The 23,547-nt window shown below is 37.3% G+C and overlaps 1 protein-coding gene across 1 annotated transcript in view; it reads right to left on the reverse strand.

The window, feature by feature from the left end:
• Positions 1-1,281: 1,281 nt before the first annotated feature.
• Positions 1,282-23,547, reverse strand: part of Hat1 (histone acetyltransferase 1) — a 42,746-nt gene continuing 20,480 nt past the window's right edge. Inside the window, exons 4-11 of the mRNA XM_038337034.1 lie at positions 21,381-21,501; positions 15,795-15,974; positions 15,437-15,558; positions 14,833-14,937; positions 14,383-14,489; positions 9,995-10,146; positions 5,708-5,824; positions 1,282-1,630 (exon numbers count right to left, since the gene is read on the reverse strand). Of these exons, the coding sequence (XP_038192962.1) occupies positions 1,463-1,630; positions 5,708-5,824; positions 9,995-10,146; positions 14,383-14,489; positions 14,833-14,937; positions 15,437-15,558; positions 15,795-15,974; positions 21,381-21,501 (1,072 nt within the window). The 3' untranslated portion in view covers positions 1,282-1,462. The remainder of the gene's footprint in view (positions 1,631-5,707; positions 5,825-9,994; positions 10,147-14,382; positions 14,490-14,832; positions 14,938-15,436; positions 15,559-15,794; positions 15,975-21,380; positions 21,502-23,547) is intronic.

The following is a 23,547-nucleotide window of genomic DNA, read 5'->3' on the forward strand; positions in this document are numbered from 1 at the left end:
ATTAAAGGCATGCGCCACCACCACTGCCCGAATTTCCAGTATTTTATATTTTACCACAAGGCTTGTGGCCTACCAGCCTGTCTGTTGGCAGCTCTATGGTTTCTCTCTGACTCCACCTCCTTTTCCCCAGCATTTTTTAGTTTTCCCTGCCTACCTCTATTCTACCCTATCACGGACTCAAGACAGTTTATTAACCGATGGTATTCACAACATACAGAGGGGAATCCCACATCAAAAGTACATGATAAACTGATTCATTTGAGGATCAAAGAAAATCATCATCATTAGTGTTGTTTCTGTGTTACTGTCTTATTTTATTTTATTTTTTACTATGTATCCCTGCCTTGCCTGGAACTAACTGTGTAGACCAAGCTGCCTGTGGACTCAGACATTCTCTGGGCTGCCTCCGAATGCTAGACATAAAGGAAGGTATGTGCCATCACATCCGGCTGTAGTAAGTTTCTTCACTATCTCTTGGTGAATTCAGCTGTTTGTGAAATCTGAAGAAATATTAACTGTTGTACACCCTCACATAAAAGTGCAAATGCCATAAACTAGCTGCATGGTTTGGGGCAGTAATTGAAAAGAAATGGTTCTAAGTGGTTGAGGCGAGTCAGACTGGGGAAGCACAGGACAGGAAACCATTGCTTTTCATCGTAAGCCTTGGAAGATGATGAGTCCATTTAAAATATAAGTACATACTATATCCATGTTCCTTTGATAGTAATAAAACTTTTTCTTTCTTTGGTTTTGAGACAGGTCTCACCAGGTACCCCTGGCTGTCTTTGAACTTGTTACATAGATTAAACTTCCTGGAACTCACAGAGTTCAGCCTGCCTCTGCTTCTGAGTGCTTATTAAAGGTGTATACCACCACATAGAAAGTTTGGCTTAAGTATTATTATATTCTTCAGTAACTGATCTCTATATGACTGTCAAAGAAAAGATTACAAGCCTCAGAAAAATTCTAAAGTCTATCTGAATTCCAATCATGGCTGCACAGTGAGCACTCAATCTTTGAGCCTTCCCTCCAGCTTATTTTTAGGTTTTGTTTGAGACAGAGTCTCACACAGAAACCTAGGCTGCCCTTGAACTAAAGGAAATCCTCCTGCTTCTGCCTTAAATGCTGGATTACAAGTGTCCACCACCAACACAACTAAAATGTAAGGTTTTAATAAAACTAAAAATATTTATCTTAAAGCCTTAAAGCACTACATCCTAACTCGTATTGAGGTATATTACCACAACCAATCACGTACTATATTAAAGAAGAGCGCACTGCTGTTTCACCAGCCATCTTTTATTAATGCAATATATGTTCATAAACTCTAGACAGTATTTTAAAATATACAATCTCTCAAACGGAATATTTCACTAAGGAGGACAATAGATAACTTTAGGGTCATCAGAGGTTTCACAGCACAACGCACAGAAATCTGCAGGTGTTCTGGGGAGCAGGAGCTTCACTCTTGAGCGAGTCGCTCAATGACACGCCGGTAGTCCTCTACCAACTCCTGAAAGCGCTCTTCCAGCTGCTCGTGCTGCACGCTAATTTCTATCTGGTTCATCTGGTTGGTCAGCTCTTCCGGTCTCAGGCATTTCTTCATCTTGGCAAGATCTCTCTGCTTTTTCTAAGAAAAACAATTACTTTTTTTTATTTAGACAAAGCATTTGCTTATATAGCTACAATTTTAAGCTTTATGTATTAAAAATAATAGTAGATGCTAGAGATGGCTCAGCAGTTAAAAGTACTGACTGCTCAGAGAGGGCCTGGGTTCAATTTCCAGTACCCACATGGCAGCTCACAACCACCTGTAACTCCAGTTCCAGGGGATCCAATACACTTTTCTGAAACTGCAGGCTTCTACATAAACCCAGGCACACACACAGAAAATAAATAAATTTAAAAAATAACAGTGGCAATGTGCTCAGTTTTATCCTATGCAGGTTCTTCATTAGGAAACACAAAAATCATAAAGTTTCCGAAGAGTTAAGACCTATACTCGTGTCAAATGGTGGCAAACACATACATATGGCTGGTAACCAGCTCTGACCTAGGACTGATAGGGCACACTTACAATTCCAGCACGCAGACGTAGTTGGTACTCAATGCTATCCTGAGCTACATAAGACCTATTTCAAAAAAGTCATTAGAAACAAAAACTATTAAGCAATAACAAGTTGCCAGGGCTGGGTATTAACTCAGCATTAGAGTGTCTTACTCAGTGGAGACATGCAAACATTTCTTAAATAAATAAAATCATTAACTGAAGATAACTGACATGATGCACAACTATTCTTATTTTACTGCAAAATGATTACTTTTTATTTGACTATTCAGTAATAAAAGTTTAAAATATCATGATCAAGTAGAATTTATTTCAGGAACCTAGGCTTGTCTGAGAGATTCTATTAATATAATGAATGAAATTCTAGCCCAATAAAGAATAGATCTTGCTATGAAGCCAAGGTTAGCCCGGAACCTGCAATCCTCTTGCATCAACAGCCCAAGTGCCAGAACTATAGACACATGCCACATACCTGCCAACAATCCTTTTTTAAAAAACAAAAATCACATACATATAGTTTTTTGTTGTTTAATTTTATGAACTAGTGTGGTACCCAGGGAGATCAGAAGAGGTGTCGGATCCCCTGGAGCTGGAGTTTTAGACTCCATGGTTATAAGCTGCCATGTGGGTGCTGGGAATCCAAGTAGGGTCGTCTAGAAAAACAGCCAGTTCTCTTAGGCACAACTCCCCTTCAGCTACATGTATACACTGCATGTGAGGCACTCACTCCACCTTCCAGTTAGTTACCTCTGTCTTAGATGGTCTTACTTGTATTTTCATGTTATACATACACATTTGTAAAACCACTAATTTTAAGAGTTTTGTTGTTTTGTGATGCTGGAGATCAAACCCTCAACACTAATTATATTAGTTTTCAGTTCCAAAATGACAGTTTCCTGCCACTGTGCTCATTTCTAGGTCTTCTAACTAAATATATTTATACTCTTCTACTTAATACAACATATTAACTGTATTTGCTATTGTGTCTACTAGCTCATGACAGATACTGTATTAAGTCTTCCTCATTTTGTAAAAATTGAAATCACTATGCTGAGGAGTTGCAAGAAGTAGCTGGTAACAATTTTATGTAAGACACCAGTGTCAGGCTAACCCTGGCAGTGCTCTTCAGGATGGGCAACACCAGGACTAAGTTAGTAGCTACTACAGTAGGTAGAGCATGAGACTCTTAATCTCAGGGTCATGGGTTCAAGCCCCTGTTGGGTGCCAAATGTAGCATGATTAATAAAAACCCAGAGACAGATATTGTGGTTCAAGCTGAATATCAGAAAAACTTAACAGCCAAGCCACTAGAGAAGTCTTAACTCTACCAAGGCTAGGAAACTGCAGACTGTCTCCTCCTGTCTTATGTTCCCCTTTAGTACAGGGATTAAAGGCATGTGAGGGCAGATGCAAGAAGGAAGCACTAGGTAACGGGGAAAGAATAAGTACTGCTGGCACGCCTACTTACTTCCAGTACATGAGCAGCTCGTGTTTTGGACAAGGTGTTCTGGATTACCAATCAGTTGTTCACTGCAGCAGGTGCTAAAGAGTTGGTGCTCATCTAACATGAATGAAGTCCTGGGTGAGATAAACTCCTAAAATCCAGCACCCGTGATGTGGAGACAGGAGGATCACAAGGCTGAGGTCATGCTCAGTTACACAATTAATTCAAGGCCAGCCTGGGCTTTAAAAAACAAACAAAACTGACTTCATACAGATCAGATTTTATATATGTTCTCTTAAAGTGAACCTATTTATAACTCTGGAATACCAGGCAAATGTGCCATGCTCATTACTTTTAAACAAATCTGTACTAATATAAGACAATACAATAAAGTACTAGAGATAAGTATGTATGTACCCACATATCTACCTGAGATAGGTTCTGTCTGGCTGAACTTAGAACTACTACCTGCCTTTACCTCCTAACAGCTGGGATCAAAGGCATGAACACCATGCTCTCTCAGAGATAAGCTTTTTATCTCACACCACACAAAAAACAAATTTGATGCTTTAAACTTCATTTTAATATTTTTAAATGTATCAAAATTATTGTAAACAGCATTTTTAATATTCCTTAAACTACATATTCTAGTAGGCATTGGTGCCGCACACCTTTACTCCCAGCGCTTGGGAGGCAGAGGCAGGCGAACCTCTGAGTGCCAGAACCACACAGAGAAACACTGCCTTGAAAACAAAACCAAAATCCAAAAGAACAAGCAAACAGAAACCATACATATTCTACTTTGTATGTGTATATAAATGTGTCGCAAATTAAGATTTTAAAATATGGTCTCAGCCCAGGCTAACCTCAAATTTACTGTGTAGCTGAGGATTAGCTCGAATTTCTGATCCTCCTTGTCTCTGAGTGCTTAGATCACAACTGTGCACCACTACTCACAATTTATGTGGTGCTGGTGACAAACATAGGGCTGCCTGCTAGAGATGCACTTTATCAACTGAGCTACACCCCCAACCAAACTCTGAACTCTTGGCCCATCCTGCTTCCACTTCTTTAGCACTGACATCACAGGTATGTGCCACTACACCCAGCTTACAAATGTTGTTTTGTTCTTCTAAAGCGTGTTCTATGTGCGTATTTGTATGTGAGTATGCCCAAGATAACATGGAATACTCCTCAGAAATGTATCCACTTCCTTTTGAGACAAGAGTTTCTCGCGGTCCTAGAGCTCACCAGTTATACTAGAATGGCCAACCAGAAAGCCCCAGGGTTCCTCTTGTCTCCAATTGCCCCCAGATCTCCTATTAATAAGCAGAGAACACCACACTAGCATTTTTAGTGGGTTCTGGAGTTAATCTCAGGTTCTCACGCTTGTAAGGTTTTATGGACAGCCATTTCCTACCCTGTACACATCAAGGTTTTAAAAAATGTGCAAAAAACAACTTCTGAAGAGATTTTTTTAAAAAAGCATGCAGGGGGCTAGAGAGATGGCTCAGAGGTTAAGAGCATTGCCTGCTCTTCCAAAGGTCCTGAGTTCAATTCCCAGCAACCACATGGTGGCTCACAACCATCTGTAATGGGGTCTGGTGCCCTCTTCTGGCCTGCAGGCATACACACAGACAGAACATTGCACACTAAATAAATAAATAAATAATTTTTTTAAAAGAAAAAGCATGCAAAAATATCTGACAAATTGAACAAGAAATGTGAAAAGAACAAGTAAAATAATGGGATGAGTCTGGGCATTCAGGTTTTTAAATGGTGTGTGTGTAAAACAACCCCCTAACGTCAGTTTTTAAATGGTATAAAAACATTTATAGCTCAAGTCCTATAACTAATGGAAGAATATTTTCTTCAATATAGCAGAATGATTTGCACTTTCCCATATCTGTCACTGTCTAGCTCCTCTTAAACACTGACAAGAATATAATGGTGAAAGGGCTGGAGAGATGCTCAGTGGTTAAGGGCACTTGTTGCTCTTCCAAAGGACCCAGATTCAGTTCTCAGCAGCCAAACGACAGCTCACAACTGCCCGTAACTCCAGTTCTGGGGATGCCCTACTATTGTCTTTGCTGGCACCAGGCATGCATGCAGTGCACACACATACATGCTGCCACTCATACATAAACATTAAATAAAAATCTCTCTCCGATGCTAAAGAGACTCGAAAGTCTTACCTTATAAGGACTAATGAGTCTTCTTTTAATGTCCAGTCTGTAGTTCCTGTACTGCTCAGCATCACTCATGTCAGTTACCAACAGCCGAAGAATTTCATAAACTCTTCTAGCATGTTGCTAAACAAATGAAACAAGAAAAACGTAACATTTTCATATTAAAATGACAGTTTTGCCAGGCGGTGGTGGCGCACGCCTTTAATCCCAGCACTCGGGAGGCAGAGGCAGGCGGATCTCTGTGAGTTCGAGGCCAGCCTGGTCTACAAGAGCTAGTTCCAGGACAGGCTCTAAAGCTGCAGAGAAACCCTGTCTCGAAAAACAAACAAAAAAAAAATGACAGTTTTTCTAAAAGAGCACAGAACATAGTTAACATCTATAATGGACAAAAAATTATAATGACTGGTAGAGGAAAAATAAAAGATAGTCTTTGCTCTCAAGAGGTTAGTACCTTTGCAAGTAACAAATGACTGAGGAGTCTTGTGAAAATGAAAAATAAAATCCGAGTGTTCTTGCTCAGTCTTTCTCCCTCGTTCCTGTGAACGCGTGTGTATCTGGGCATCTACCCCAAAGACTCACAAACCTAAGTGCTCTATTAATGAGCTAATATCCCCAGCCTTTAAGCTGAATCTGAAAAAGAAAGCATTATCCTAGAAATGGGAGCACATTGTATGTAAATTTATGCACATGCATATACACATAGAACAAGCCGCATGTTATTGCTGGAGGAAAAAAAAGCAACAGGAAGACACCAGGGAAGAGAACTGACACACAGGGTCAAAAAAACAGACCCCAACCTAGTCACTATCAAGTTTTTCTATAGGAAGAAAAGTAATGTACCCAAATTTCTATTTGAAGTAATTTTTGTTTTTCTTCTTCTCTTTTCGAGACAGGGTTTCTCTGTGTAACAATCTTACTATCCTGGAACTCGCTCTGTAGACCAGGCTGGCCTCGTACTCACAGAGATCCGCCTACTTCTGCCTCCTAAATGCTGGGATTAAAGGCGTGTGCCATCACCCGGCTTAAGTGAATAATTTTAAAGCTGAATACGAGTGGTGCAAAAATAAGGATAGAGAGATCAATAAACCACTAAGGGCTGTACCTTAGTGGTGGAACACTAGCCCAGCATACACGAGGTCCTAAAAGAAAGAAGAGAGGGGTAGATGTAGAGACGGAGGGAAGAACAAGTGGGGAAGAAGCTAAATTACGAGATAGGGAAAATAAAAAGACCTGGGATGGTCAGGCGATGATGGTACATACCTTTAATCCCTGCACTCAGGAGGCAGAGGCAGGCAGATCTCTTTGAGCTCAAGGCCAGCCTGGTCTACAGAGTTAATTCCAGGACTGACTCCTTAACTACTGAGAAACCCTGTCTTGAACCAGCTCCCCCACCAAAGACTTGGGATCAATTCCCAGCACCTACATGGAGGCTAAAAACCACCTATAACTCTAGTTCCAGGAAATCTAATGGCCTCTAATGTCCTCTACAGGTTCCTGCACACGTGTGATCAGGTATATACACATACACAGAAAAAGAAAATATTTTTTAAAAGCTAAGTTATTAAATTAGGCAATCTTCTCTTTCCCTTAAAAAATAAAAGCCATGGCTGGGCGGTGGTGGCGCACGCCTTTAATCCCAGCACTCGGGAGGCAGAGGCAGGCGGGTCTCTGTGAGTTCGAGACCAGCCTGGTCTACAAGAGCTAGTTCCAGGACAGGCTCCAAAGCCACAGAGAAACCCTGTCTCAAAAAACAAATAAATAAATAAATAAATAAATAAATGCCATGAACACAATGAAAATACGAACTAAAACAGCGTAAGTAAGAATACTAAGACAGGGGCTGGAGAGATGGTTCAGAGGTTAAGAGCATTGCCTGCTCTTCCAAAGGTCCTGAGTTCAATTCCCAGCAACCACATGGTGGCTCACAACCATCTGTAATGGGGTCTGGTGCCCTCTTCTGCCGTGCAGGCATACACACAGACAGAATATTGTATATATAATAATAAATAAATAAAAATAAATAAATATTTTAAAAAAAGAATACTAAGACAAGGCCTCTAGAGATGTGTAAGAAGTAAGAACTTTGAAATGATTGGATTTTTACAGAGCAGAGGACAGACAGACAGACAGGTGACCATCTAACTCAGGTCTAAATGTTAAGGATTTCAACAGTTCAGCATATATGTAAGAGGTCTGACTGTGCCCAGGAACAGTTAAAAAGACAGACATGTTCTTGATAAAGGAGTAGCAAGATTTGGCATTCGTGAGAAATTTTAAGAAACTCAGCAAAGCCAAGAATATGCACAAAGTTGGAAGGAAGCTGAAATTATCAAGGTGCAGATCAGACACAATGAGCTCAGCATGCCCTACTTAGAGTTTCCTTTTTTTTTGTTAAACCATCATTTGTTAAAAAATGTGTTCATATACACTTTAGAAGCTGAGCTATTAATTACTTAATATAGGTTTGATATAGTAAAAAGATATAAATTATTTCTAAATATATATTTTTTATTTTAAATAGGGAGCTATTAAGCTATTAAGGGCAGAAGAGTTCACATTGTATTGTAAAAACTAATCAGCAGGTTTTTGGCTATAGTTCTGAAGCTCAAGGAGAAAAATCTAGATTTGACAGTTTAGATGAAATCTCCCAAGCAGAATGAGAAAAAAAAAAAAATGAGTTTAAAGAAGTCTGAAGAAGAGTTACATTTAAGAAGCATCTGAAAGAATACAAACTAGTAGAAGTGTTACAATTAGGGTTAAAATGGTACAGGGAAATCTAGGAACCATGAAGCTCTCAAAGCCAAGGTGGCCAACAGTATCAAATGGCTTGTCTTTATCAGGAACACTCTGAAGCTCCCGAATTCATAATCCAATCCCTACCCACTCTTCAGAGATTTTACTAAAGGTTATCCTGTCAAGACAAATTAGAAAAAGAATTTCAAGAGTTGAATGCTTCAAGAAAATTTCACTGGGCAGTGGTGGTTTTTAATCCCAGCACTTGGAAGGCAGAGGCAGGCAGATCTCTGTGAGATCTAGCCTGGTCTACAGAGCAAATTCAGGACAGCCAGGACTACACATAGAAACCCTGTCTTGAAACACTCCCCCAAAAGGACGTTTAATTTTATTAGTTACAATATGAATTTTCACACTAAAATTCATTTAAATGTGAAAAAGCACTGTCCCTCTCATGAAGTGCCCTGACTCTCATTCATGAATATGTACTAGCATACAGAACTTCTTTGACATCCCATGTTTTTCCTACTCCTTTATTTACTACTTTAAAATTTAAACAAATAGAGCATACAAAAATGATGGCTCAGTAGGTAAAGATATGTGTAGTCAAGCCTGACTACCTGAGTTTAATCCCTGAAGCCTACGGTAGAAGGAACGAACCAACCCTAGGGAGTTGTCCTCTGACCTTCACACTTGCACAGAGGAATGCATATGCATGCCCCAGACCCAAACACAAACAAATAAAAATTAAAGTATAGAAACTGAAAATTACACATTGTCTTAGCACCTTTCTACTCATACGTCTCCTGGGGTAGAGCCACTTCATGGCTTAAGTGTTTTAGGACTACAGAGGCGGTTTATAAATTAAGAGCACTGGCTACTCTTTTAGAAGGCCTGGGTTCCTACATGGTGGCTCACAACTGTTAGTTCCAGGGGATCAGATACCTTCCAGTCTCCTCAGTACCAGGCACATAGCACAGACATACATGCAGGCAAAAACATCCATACACATATAATAAATTTTCCATCCAAAAAGCTTAATTTTAAAAAGGCTTTACTGCATTTTTATATGGGGGTGGTGGTGCCACAACAAGGAGCATGTTAGAGGTCAGAACAACTTTCTGGAGTTGGCTTTCTCCTTGTGGGTCTTGGGGACTGAAGTCAGGTCATTAGGATTGGCAGCAAACTCCTTTACCCCCACTAAGATATTCTGCCAGCACTGTTTATCTTTTTACTCATCTTTGATCTATTTATTATACTTAGTACAACATAAAATGTATTTTCTTCTTATTCTATCAAAAAGGAAAATGAATACTTAGTACAGTGTAGTATGTATTCCCTCATCATTCTGTCAATAAGGAAACTGAAGTACAAAACCATAAACTAAACTGCTCTAGATGACAGAGCCAAGTTCTAGATATAGGCTTGAACCTGGTAGTATGTCTTTAGAACCTACAATGTAACCACTGTTGCTTCCCACACATCTTAATGTCCTTACAATAGTTAAGTACTTAAAAAAATAGATGTTTTCCTCCTACAAAATAAAAATTTTAAAAATACCTTATTTATTTTGAACTTCTGTTGTGCTTGTATGGCCATATCTTCATGGAATCCTTGCATTAATCTTTCCCGGGAGAAACAGGGCAAATCTTGACAAAGCTTTACAAGCACAAAGTCTCTTAGTTTCACATAGCTTTTGGATGGATCTTCCGCTAAAAAACAAAACAAAAATAACACCACCTTTACCCAACACAATTCCACCATCATTTGTAATCTCAGTAACGAGGTAATTTTCTGAAAAGAAAATTATAAACCTAAAGATCATTCCTGATGTATGCTTTTATTGAAGACATTTATGCTTATGAAATGAGAGCTGCTGACTTTGCTGTCGGTTGTTTGACTGGAATGCCACCACATGCATATTCATTTTAACTGCAGTCAAAGGAAACAAGGAACTCCAAGGTAATCTTGGGCTACATTACAAGTTCAAGGCCTTGTCTCAAAACAGGGGTAAGGGACTTGGAGAGTCTCAATGGAAAAGAACTTGCTGCATGAAAACCTGAGTTTAGACCACATCACTCATTTAAAACCCGGTTTTGGCCATGTGCTCCTATAACTCCAATGCTTTGGAATGGAAAGCAAAAGCAAGAAGACCATCACTGGGGCTTGCTAACTGTCCATTTAGCTCCAGAGGTTCAGTAAGAGACTGTCTCAAGGGAATAAGGTAAGGAATGATGAAACAGGGCATTCAACACCCTCCTCTAGCCTCTGAACGCAAATGTACCTAGAATACATACATGTGTATACACCATAAATACACTGACCACATTCACATAAAGTAATATATCTGAAGATAAAATAAATATTGTATATAAATATTATATTATATATAGATATAAGTATATATCTGAAGATAAAATAAATATATCTGAAGATAAAATCTGCTGAAGTATAAAACTAGAGTTTGTTCTGAATTAAATATATCAGCTTGCTGGACAGTGGTGGCGGTGCCTTTAATTCCAGCACTATAGAGGCAGAAGCTGGGGATCTCTGAGTTCGAGGCCAGCCTGTTCTACAAAGTGAGTTCTAGGACATCCAGGACTGTCATATAGAGAAACCCCTGTCTTGCAAAACTAAAAAAACAACCAAACAAAAATCCCAGCTTATAGCATTAAGTATTCTACCATGTTTAAAAGCCTCTCTGTATTAATATAGTACATTATTAAAAATAATTTAATGAAATAACACAAATCACGTGTGTAAAAAGTACACATTAACATTTTTAAAAATTGTGTAACATATCTCAGAACAAGGGGCTTTAAAGGGCAAATATATTAGTTGTTAATATACTATTGGTAGATTAAATAATGCTAATATATACACTCTAGCCAGAATCAATTTCTATTGTCCAATGAAACAAACTGTTGATTCTATCTATAGTCTGAGAAGTATTCAAATGCTATCCATGAGAAACTGACAGCCTCAAAATGAAGACAGTGTATATGATAAGAACTGTCTGCTGATAAAACTGAAGCTAAAAGAAATAAAGTGGAAGAAACTGCACCCCAAACATGTATCTAGTGAGAACAGAACCTAAGCTACCAATGATTAAGTATTAATTATAATTATTTCTGCCAAAATGTCAAGGAAGCAAAGGCCACCTCAATACTAACAGCCTGAATTTCAAAGGGAGACCCAAAGCCCTGCAGAAGATCCATTAAGTTAAAAAACATAAAATAATGGAAAAATAGATAACTAAATGACTAGAGTACAAAATTCAGTAAAGTTTTTTTTAATGCTTTTTAAGGACATGGTATGAAAGCTAAGAGAAATAAATTAATGAGAGCAGCTAACAAAGTATTTTTAGCATTTTGTAATGCCAAGAAACGTGAATGCTGAAAATAAAGGTTGATACTCAGTTGTCAAATTCAGATGTCCTTTTAGCATGTTTAGCCTTTCTCTTTAAAGACTTCAGTTTCTAATGAATCATAGCAATGAATAAAGGGTACTATTATTAATGACTCTTCACTGAGATTTAAGAAAGAAAATTCTTTATCTGCTAATTGGTGCTAAGTATCAAGGACTTTATTGGCTAGAATAGACAGAAAAAAGTAGTTGAGAGGCTTCAGAGAAACAACCCCTGCTGGCACATTACCCACTAGAGTAGACGAAGACTACTTATGTGAGCTCCACATTAAAATCACCAAAAATGCCCCTCATGTAGCACCAAGCCCAAGCTGTCAGTGAACAGAAGCCAGCAACTTTGGCTCAGCTCAAAGGAGTGACAGAGCTAGCTGTACGGTCTTGATAATATTACAGGTCACGAAAAGTAGTGAATGTGTCTGTCCATCTGTAACTTCTGATATAAAGTAAGCTGAGTAATTACTTTCTTATCGTTGAAGTTTCAACTCCTTTTAACAGCAGTGAGTCAGAGGAAAAGATATTGCAATACTATAAATGTGGAACTCCCTTTTAAAAATGCTGAGCTGGGTTATAGCTCAGTGGTAAATGTTTCCTAGGGTGTACAAGGCCCTAGGTTTGATTCTCACCACAGCAAAAACAAACCAAAAAACCTAACATGCTTCCCTCTAGTTTATTGTTTAAAGTATTTAAATACCACCCATGCATTAATTTTCATGTAAAGTGGAATTATCTAGACCATACTTAGGGGAAAAGGTTAAGTATTTGTTAAAAGAAGACAATTCATATTCTGGCAGCTCTATTTTTTTTCTTCTTGGGCAAGCAAAATCAGCATACTATATGAAAAAAAGAGCCTGCCCATTAGCTTATTTTATAAGCTTTCCAGTCCCATAGTCAACAATTTTTTATTCCTCTGTTTCTTTAAACAATTTGATAAAATTTTGGAAAATCATTTTAAAACAAGTTACCATTTTAGTGCACATCAAAATATGAATTTTAGAAACAATCTTAGTGTTAAGTCAGTTGTGATGGTATAGATCTTATCTCAGCAGTTGAGGCTGAGGTAAGAGGTTCTCTAGCTCAAGGCTTGCCTAACTTACATGATGGAAACAAATCTGGGTAACACAGCAATCAGCTCAAATAATCCAAAATATATATTCTTATTTAGTTACTTATTTTGAGGCATCAGGGATCGAATCCCCTAGGCTTCATGCATCTTAGGTGAGCATCTTACCACTGAGTTCTTCTACTCTTCAGCTCCATATTCAAGCCTTTATAAAATAAATATTAAATATTTACCTTGGAGCTGAATATCTTATACAGGATGAGCAACTTTAACTGAAATAGGTGAGACCAAAAATGTTTCATGTTTTTGAGATTTCTGTTGTTGTTTTGGAGTATTTTTATAGTTTATCAGTTGGAATTCTTGATTTGAAAATCTAAATCTTTTTAGAAATCTGAAATTTGAGTATCACATTGGCACTCAAAAAAATCTTGCATTTTGAAATTAAAAACAAAACAAAAGGCTTGGTGTGTGTGGAGATGGGGGTTTGCTGGAGAAATGGCTCAAAGGCTAGGGGAGCGTGCTCTTCTAAACAATCTGAATTCCGTCCCAGCACCCATATCAAATGGCTCACAGCTGCTTCTAACTCCAGCTCCAGGGGTCCAATACCCTGTTTTGGCCACACACACACTAAAATAGTCCTAAGTTTTGGACTTCAGATTTTCAGACTGAAGATATACAACCCTATTATACACTACACACAAAAGGAAAAAAAAGGGACTCCAGGTTTTTGTTTTTTTAAATTTGTGTTTTATTTTGAGACAGAGTCTCCCTATGTAGTCCAGGCTGACCTCAATCCTCCTGCCTCAGCCTCTTTAGTGCTGGGATTACAGGTATATGTGCCATAACACCTGGCAGTGACTCCCAGTTTAATCAGCAACTTAATGAACAGCAAATCTGAACATTACTCAGGATAAGAAAAGGACATCTGCTGTGTGGTAGGGCTGCACGCCTTTAACCCCAGCACTTGGATGGCAGACGCAGGTGGATCTCTGGAAGGCTGAAGCCAACCTGGTCTACAGAGTGAGTTCCAGGACAGCCAGAGCTATACAGTAAAACCCTGTGTCCAAAAAAAAAAAAAAAAAAAAAAAAAAAAAAAAGCCTCCTATTTAGGAATTAGTATTCCCCACCACACTATGGTTTAAAATTAATGCACAGGTATCTTCTAAATGATAAAAAATGTTTGCCAAATAAACTGAATGGATAAGTTATACCATACTTGCGATGCACGTATGTCTGAATAGGACTTTGCCAAATAATACATATTTTGTCCATTATTTTTAATTTTTTCACTTCAGTTAGGGATGCAGTTCAATTTCTATAAGAGTTTAAGATCTAAAATGTAACCTAAAAGCAACCTTTAGTTCCGTAAAGATCCCAGGAGAATGCTAACACTTAGAATAGAAATAAAACTACTAAGGTATGTTTGAGAAAGGCTATTTTAGTAATATAAAATGTTACATACCTGTAATATCAAGAACTGAAGGAGATGCAATGTAGTATCTATGAACTGTTTCAAGAAGTTGAGCACCATGGCCCTGACCTTGAAATGGAGTCAGTATCAGCATCTGACTATAATAAAGAAATTATTCTAAATTAAAACATCACAACATGACCAGTTAAAAAAAATCAAATTATGATAGTATGAGTGTTGGTCCTTTTTAAAAATTAAATGTCAAGAAACCAAAAAATTATTAACATACTCAAAATTGGTTTGAAATTTGAAATTTGAATTGAAAATTTGAAACTGTCTGCCAGACAGTTTTAAAGAACACAATAAAATGAATCAGTACATAACCAATGAATGGTGATTTTTTTTTTTTTTAAACAAATCAACACTACTATAACAAGTATTGGAAACTTCAGCAGTTTCTTCTGAAATAAAAGACAAGGCACGTGTTATACTGCCAATTACCTTACACGTGGCCGGGTTTTGTCTGGGTACACATAGTAATTATAGACTGTCATGTAGCCTACAGTCGCAAAGAGCGTAGCTCCATCCTTATTATACTTCTCAAATCTGCAGATAAAACAGAAAGCCAAGCAGGTCAATTACAGTCGCGCTCCCATGCAGTGTCCATTTTCTTTTCCATTCTCTGACTGAATTTTCAGTGTCAGCAAGCTACTCTGTGAGGGCCCAATGGGTACACCTGCTATGTTCTGAATGTACAATTCACTTAATTGGTGTGCAGCAACTTGGACAAATCAGACCTCTTTACATCACTTCAGTGCACTTGCCTATTATAAAGATGAATAGGTGGCAAGTAAAAGAAAACACAGGCAAAGCTCATTTTACTGTTTAAGCCTACATTCAGGGCCCTAACAGACAACAGCATTTAATTCAGCTCTATTCTCAAGTCCCCCAAAGCATAATGAAGGCAAACTCAAGCCCCATAAACAATAGTTTTTCTTTCCTGGGAAAAATATCATTATACTGTCCCCAATAATTGGGCTGCCACAATTAAAATGCTGCTTTGTGGAGGTAATAAGGTCCACTGTTGCTTTAGAACTGTACTTACACTAGAAAGTAGTGCCATCTTTCATCATCCACGTCAATAAAGCTAGCAGTCTCAATAAACCACATCAAAAAGGTCTGAAGCCTTTCATGATATTCTCGAAAGCCTCTACATGTCATGTCAGCCTAGGGAAAAAGCCAGGAAAAGTCAGGTGAAACTCATCACTGAGGTAAGTAAAAGCCTGCAGAACACAAAACTATCCTGTGGGAAACGTTTACAAGTCTCAGATTAAATATGTATACAAACACACAGTCAAAACAGAGCTGGTTTTAGTGCCAATAAAAACCATTTTTCTCATGCTAGAAATACTGAATATATGATCCTGTATAGGTTCCAGGCAAAGGGAAAGACTTCTTTTTACCTTGTATATCTGAAAGGTAAAGTTTTCTCCTCCCGTTGGACAAGGAACTGAGTATGTATGGAGTAGGGTTCCAAACGGCTTGAAATCAGCTTCCTTTTCCAGCAAAGAAAGAAAATCATTTGTGTTTGTGCAAAACCCAGGCGGAATGATTTGTCTGATTTTCCCTTCAACGTCATCTGCCTGAGGAATAGAGGATAAAGAAGAAAAAATTAACAAATGTAGTTTTTAGCTGAAAATGTTTAATTTCTCTAAAAGGGTTTAGAGGTAGTCATTAATCCCAGCACTCAGGAAGCAGAGGCAGGTGGATCTCTGAGTTTGAGGCCAGTCTGTTCTACATAACAAGTTCTAGGTTACCCAGGGAGAGACCCCATACTTCAAAACAAAACAAAAAATTTCTTAATCAACAACTACCACAAAATTTCACAATTAAGCTAAAGAAGTAAGCAATGCAGTAAAATGAAAAAAGGTAAGTTTTATATAAACAAACTACTCTCACACAAGTTTGAGATGAGCATTAACATAAAAACAAATTAGAAAAGGAAGGTAGCCTAATACCTAGTGCAAGAGTAAAATGATTATTACCTACCACCCGTCAGGACAATCTTAACAAGCCAAAACAAAAGGCTGATTATTATTATACACATGCCAAAGAAACCATATTATCCCAGACATGAAAAGATCAGCAGCAGTAAGTGGTAAGGCTAGATAGTCTGACCAAATGAATAAATAGCAAAGTAGATAGATAAGATCCTCATATGCTAAACTAAGATAATAAATTCTAAAGTATCTCCACTCAGGAAATACAAAAATCATATGAATGGTTCTATTATCCACTCATCTCCACAATGTGACAACTTTCATAGACTTGGATTTGTGATCGTATAAAAGAGAAAAGACTGAACAACAAAATTAAACTCAGAGATTAAAGTTACCCTTGTTAAACAACCTCAATGAATGAAAACTATCAGCTGAGCAGACTTCATAATCCTTTTCAAAACCCCAAAGACCACTTGATTGAATACATTTACTACTTCTCTTTAACCATGAATATTTGATGAAGTCTTACAATAAAGTATTACTGCTTCTCACCAGGCAATAAAACTTAATGAATTGGTCTCAACTTAACAAAACCTTATCCTTCAATACAGTCCCTAAAAGCCTGACATTACATTCAACAAAATGAGCTTGCATTCTATTCAAACTTTTTCCTCAACAATGAGGCCAGGTTTTTACTTAATGGAGTTTGCCGTGAGTTCAGCTGTAATGTTTGTATTGTATCTATTTCCACAAGGACTGACACAAGAACACTTTGTGTTAACTTACTAAGCAGCTCTTTCATACCGTTTACATGCATGATGGGTATTAGTTCAAAACCAAGACCCTTGCTACTTAGCATTCAAAACAGGGAAATTAAGATGCTTAGGACAAAATACACTACAAAAGGCTAATACAACATGCTACTAATTCCTGTCCTTTCAACCATCTTTTAACTAAGTAGGAGCAATGCACCTGCAGATGAATAGTACTTTATTACCGAGTTACATTTTAGGATAGAGATACAAGGAGGAGCTTATCACAAATAAGTTTTATTTTTCAATGCTTTGGTACCAACATTTATATACATATATGATTTATTTATGGTCATAAAAATAATTTATTACTCAAAATATGGATTTTCAGCATTCTGGCTGACACTTTATTGCTAATGTGTACATCAGGACTTGCAAGTTATCCTCAATTGCAAATAAATTTGATAAATCTACTTTATTTTAAAAATACATACTATTTTATAAATATTTTCCCTGAAACTGTGAATGTGAAGAGACACCCAATTTTCAATAATTGCATGAGAAAGTATTTAAAAAGAGGAGTAACTACAATAGATTTGTTACGTGGTAATTTTTTTTAAAAAAAATAGTGATGGGTAAAATAGCACAGTATAATGGTAGTTCTGGTTTTTAAATGTCAGAAAAAAACACAATTAAAAAAAATCACTACAGGGCAATCTCAACATTGTGATTTTAACCTTTAACTTTCCTAATGTCATATCTCCTAAGCAAGACAGGAACTATAGAAGCATGATGAGTCACTTTACCTGTCTTGCACTTAGAAACCAACTTCAAAGATCTCTGTAACTGGTAGATTTCAAGTCATACTTCTGCTGAAAGGCAAACTACCCTCAAATCTGACCTTAAACAAGTTGAAAGACTATATAACTTTCAGTATTCAAAGATATTTACTCAATAAACACCTTTATATAAAATCTTATGTCTGTGCACCATGTGTGCACCCAGTGCCTGTGGAGGCCAGAAGAGGGAGGTCTGATGCCCTGGAACAGATGCCCTGGAACTAGCTACTGGTGGTTTTGAGTTGCTGTGTTGATGATGGGAATAGAACTTGAGTCCTCTACAAGAGCAGCTAGCACTCTTGAGCACTGAGCCATCTATCAACCCCCTTGAAATATCTTAAAGGACATACTTTCTCACCATGGCCATTTAGAGTCCCAATGTCTGTGCTTTGTTACATGAGAAAATTTTCCTATGGAACAATTTTTGTTTTTCTTCAACACTGCGCAACGCAATGTGCCTGACAAAAGCTAGTAATACAGTACCGCTATTTAGTTATTGTATTTGGAAGGACAAGAACCTTTCTAGTACCTTAAGCAGCACTGTTAGTCTAAGTTTGTCCCTGGTGAGTTATTTTTGAGGATGCAATTAATGGCATGTTAAGTAAGAAAAGTGTCTCAAGATTTAGCATTACTGTAATTCTAAGAATATCTAAGATATGCTACAAAGAGGAAAAGAAGTTGTTTTTTCTTGATTTGCTTTCTCCTCTGTTTCCTCTGTTTTGAGAAAAAGTTTCTCTGTGTAGTCCTGGCTGTCCTGGAACTCAGAGATCCGCCTGCCTCTGCCTCTGAAGAGCTGGGATTAAAGCGTGCGCCACACAACCTGCAGCGATGCCTTTTCCCCTACTTATTTCTCTCCCTCAACCATCAACATCTACTTCAACCACAAACATACTGGTTCTGCCAATAAATAATATTCTCAATCTGACAACTAATACTGCAATGTCTGGCTTCTGGTCTCACTTCTTTCACTTTTACCCACTACAGCAGGTCCTCTGCACACCAGTTTTGTTTAATTTTGAGACAAAGTCTCAAACTGTCCAGGCAGGCCCCAAACTTGCCACATAGCTAAATCTGGTTTTTTTTTAACTCTAGGTCTTTCTACAGTTTCCCCACTTCCAGGATACTGGGATTACAAGCATGCACACATACCAGCCTACCTTTTTAAAATGTGAATTATACGTATATAACTCACCACATGCTTAAAACCTATAAAGGCTACTAACTATTCTTGCCTCTTAGCAGTACCTTATCCTGGCACAAAAAAATCCCAAGGCTCTGCATAATCTGGATTTGCTGCTTTCTTCAAATATCCCAGCAAAATATTTCTAACACTCTCAGAATTTATGATTTGTTTATGGTAAATTCTCCAAGAACAGAGAATGTTTTATTTACTATATTCCTGGCATTAAGAAAAAAAGAAGCTAGTCTAGAGAGATGACTCAGAAATTAAAAGCAGAAGACCCAAGTTTGGTTCCCATCACCCATACTGGGTGGTTCACAACTGCTTGTAACTCCAGCTCCAAGGGATCCAAAGCCCTCTTCTGGCCTCTTTGGGTAACCACATTCACACGCCATACCCAAATATAAAAATACACATTATTAACGGAGAGGAAAAAGGACACAGGAAACTATGGGGAGAGCATTAGTGCTACAAACTAAAACAGAAGAAGCCAGACCACTATGCCTGTTATCAACTACCATTCTTTAAAAAGGGGGAGGGGGATCTTTCCTTAACACTGAAAAAATGATATTTGACCATGAAGCAAATAAGTAACCCTACAAAAATAGTATACAAGATTGATTGATTTCTTATACTTCACATAGTACTTCTAAATAGAAACCCTGGTTTTCAAAAATAGAACAATTAGAAGTTAGTGCAAATAGATAGCTATTTTCACTACACACAGTATATGAAAGATTTATCAATAACTAAGTCAATAATTCCTTTGGAAGATATCAATTTAGCACTATCAGCTGCAACATTATATTAAACATACACACACCTCAAATAACAGTGAATTTTGTACTGCACAAAGGAAAACAGTAGCTGTATTGAAATCAGAATACTTCGTATGAAATACTTAGATTCTGGAGAAATTTAACCTTATCTAATAGGAAAAATCTCATTACTGAAAACCTCTATTTTAATAACTTATCCAATGCTGGTTTAGATGGAATTTAGTTGGAAACATTCACTTATCACAACTACAGCATTATTCAATCATCTTTCTATCAATAAAATTAAAAGAAAATTTCAAGATATACAAACAACTAGAAAAAACAAATACTAAGTACAATTACATATTATTTATCTGTCAAGCTTGGTAATTTTACGCATGATTGAGAAGTACAAGAAAACGAACAAGTAGTACTCAAAATATTTCTAATACTAATATTGAATATTTATGACCTTTCCTTTTAAAGATAATTATTTTATTGTTCTGCATATGGGTGTTTTGTCTGCATGTATGTGTGTGTGTATGTATGTATGTATGTATGTATGTATGTATGTATGTATGTATACAGTGTGTGCCTGCTCTCAGAGAGAAATTAGTTTCAGATCTCTTCGAACTATAGTTACAGATCATCCTGAGCTGCCTTGAGAGTGACAGGAATGCAACACCAGTCTTCTGAAATAGCAGCCAGTGCTCTTAACCTCTAAGTCATATGTCCAGCCTGTGACTATTTCTTGATAGGTATTTGAGGTGATATATCAGTTATTCTGCACTGACCACTACCCATTGTTTGTATGCATGTACTGAAATACTATGCTGTACCCCATAAATATATAAAACAAATATGTGTCAATCAAAGATTTTCTAAAAATTATCTATTTCAGGTTTCTTTCATGCTGTATAGATATTATACATCATTTCATTAAACACACCAATATACTATTTTTATGTAGTTGTTAATAATACTTAATTGACAGCTAAAGAGCAAAGAACATGGGAGAAAGAGAAAAACATATAATATAATCAACAGGCTAAAAACCAGAAATTAAGCTGGGTGGTGTAGTGCATGCCTTTAATCCCAGCACTCAGGAGGCAGAGGCAGGTGGATAGCTATGAGTTTGATTTGAGGCCAGCCTGGTTTACAGATCAAGTTCTAGGACTGCCAACATTATACAAAAGTAAATGAATAAATAAAAACCAAAAGTTAAAATAAATTAAAGGCCTTCAGAAAGCTGTTAACTTGCACGTTTACAATCAAAACAAAAGCCAGTAAAGAAAGCTCTGCTCATCGAACTAAAGGTTTTCTTAGAGAAGGTTCACGCATGAGATGAGTGGACTCAGGGGTATAGCCAAAAGGTTAGAGAAGAGACCAGCAAACACCTGTACCTGAAAGGCTGATTCTGAAGCGATGGCATTGCAATTTCTCCTCTTTAGAGCCTTCACACTTAAGACCTCTCTTATACTCAAGTGGAAAAGTTAAAATATATGTATTTCTCTTCTTACCTCCACACAGTCAAAGTTCTCATCAACTTTAGATGCATATTCAACACGGAACATTGTTGACAGGCTACCAGCAATATAGTACAGCAGGATCTTCAGACCCTTGTAACCAAAAGCAGTTTCACTGAAATGAAAAGCAAAAACAAAACCACTGAGCCAAAATGAATTTTTGCCAAATTATCAAAATGTATTACCTATACACATATAAACAAATTTAAAATCTTAAAATTGCCTGTGAAGTTAAACTATATTTGCTTGTTTAAAAATTAAAGAAAATGAACATTCACGATACTGGACTCACCTTCATGTAAAAGAAGAGAATCAAGGTGCCTAACTCAGGAAAGCTGTTGGGTTCAATGAGCATGTTAAGTAACTGGCACACCCTAAGGACTGTCAGACATTACTCCCACTGTTACTATGCCTGCTACAGCTGCTGTTATTAACTAGAAGGCATTTCAGATGAGGTAAGTAGCATTAAACCAAGACCTCGCTAGGCAAACAGCCGTGGGCAGGTCCTTTCAGCTTACCACTTGCTTTATCTCTAGTTTGCACAGTTGTTCAAAGTCGTGATAACACCCACCCCTTCTGTGAATTCCAACTCTGATCTCTACTATCATAAAGCACTGATGATACTCCCTTTGAAGAATCTTGGGGAAGAGAAACTGAATTCTAAATATCTGGATCAAATGAATCTATAAACAGAGGGTAGTTACTTTTTGTCTGAGACTGCAGAGTCTCAAAGTGGAAAGGGGTTTTTTGGTTAGAGTAATAAAGACATCTAAAATTGATGATACGGATGCAATTTATCACAGTAAAGCTGGCTTTTATTTCTATTTTTTAAATGAATTCTTTTACTTTTTTTTAGGTTGACTTATTTTTTTATTTGTGTGTAGCTATGTGTACATACATGGCTGTGAGTATAGTACCCCAAAAGGCCAGGAGAAGACATTGGGTGCCTTGAAGCTGGAGTTAGAGTCTGCCAACATTAAGTGTTGGAAAGTGAACTTACACTGGGTTCTTTGAAAGAGCTCAACCGCTGAGCCATCACCTCAGCCCCTAAAAAACAAATTCTTAAAAAAAAAAAAAAAGTACTTATAAGAAACAATCCTAGCCAGAATTCTGCCTAGGCTATCAAAATATGTTCATTCCAGCGATTTTCCGAGTAGAAGAAAGGAGTGGCAATGAGTCTAGCACGAGGACTGTGCCATGCATGGGTCATAAGAACAGGATCATCACCATCATGACTGCTACCTGTCCAACTTAGAATAATGCTTTATGAGCACACCACTTGCAGTGACACTACACAAATCAAATAGATGAATGTGAAAGCCATTAAGAAGCAATATTTAGAAACTAGATTTCATCCACTGAGCTATAACTAAAGAGAGTTTGTTTTCTGGACAGGAATCAGTCTACCACTGAACTATACTCTCAGCCCTAGAAGAGATAATTTTTTAATAGAAAAAAGGTAAAAGTAAAATAAAAATCTCGCTTTAAAAAATCCAAAGGAAAATATTTTTATAATAAAAACCTGTTAAAAATAAGAAACATTGATATTTTAGAGTCTATATATAATAAGATTTGGTTATTGCTATTTAAAAGTTCATAAAATGCCTAATCTGATACATTAACTAAAAATATACTAAAATTTGCTCCACAGAGAGACATTTTTCAATTTAAAAATACATTTATTTAATTGGCCAGGCGATAGTGGTGCACGCCTTTAATCCCAGCACTCGGGAGGCAGAGGCAGGCAGATCTCTGAGTTCGAGGCCAGCCTGGTCTACAAGAGTTAGTTCCAAGACAGGCTCTAAAACAAAAGCGAAACCCTGTCTCGAAAAAAGAAACAAACAAAACATTTAATTAAGAATTAAGAGCCTGGCGATGGCACACACTTTTAATCCAGCACAAACAGGTGGATCTGAATTCAAGGCTAGCCTGGTCTATAGAGCTAGTTCCAAAACAGCCAGGGCTAAAGAAGAAACTGTCTCAAATAACAAAACAACAAAAAGAATTAAATAAAATGAATGCATCAAATAAATATCAATGATATATAAAGGAAAATGCCATGAACAAAAATATTTTAAATATTAACTGTGTTCAAATATCCTTCCTGGCTCCAACAAAATAGCTCCTTGGGGAACAATGAGTTCAAGGCTGGCCACTACTA

The sequence above is a fragment of the Arvicola amphibius genome, chromosome 7, assembly GCF_903992535.2.
Source record: "Arvicola amphibius chromosome 7, mArvAmp1.2, whole genome shotgun sequence".
NCBI lineage: Eukaryota > Metazoa > Chordata > Mammalia > Rodentia > Cricetidae > Arvicola > Arvicola amphibius.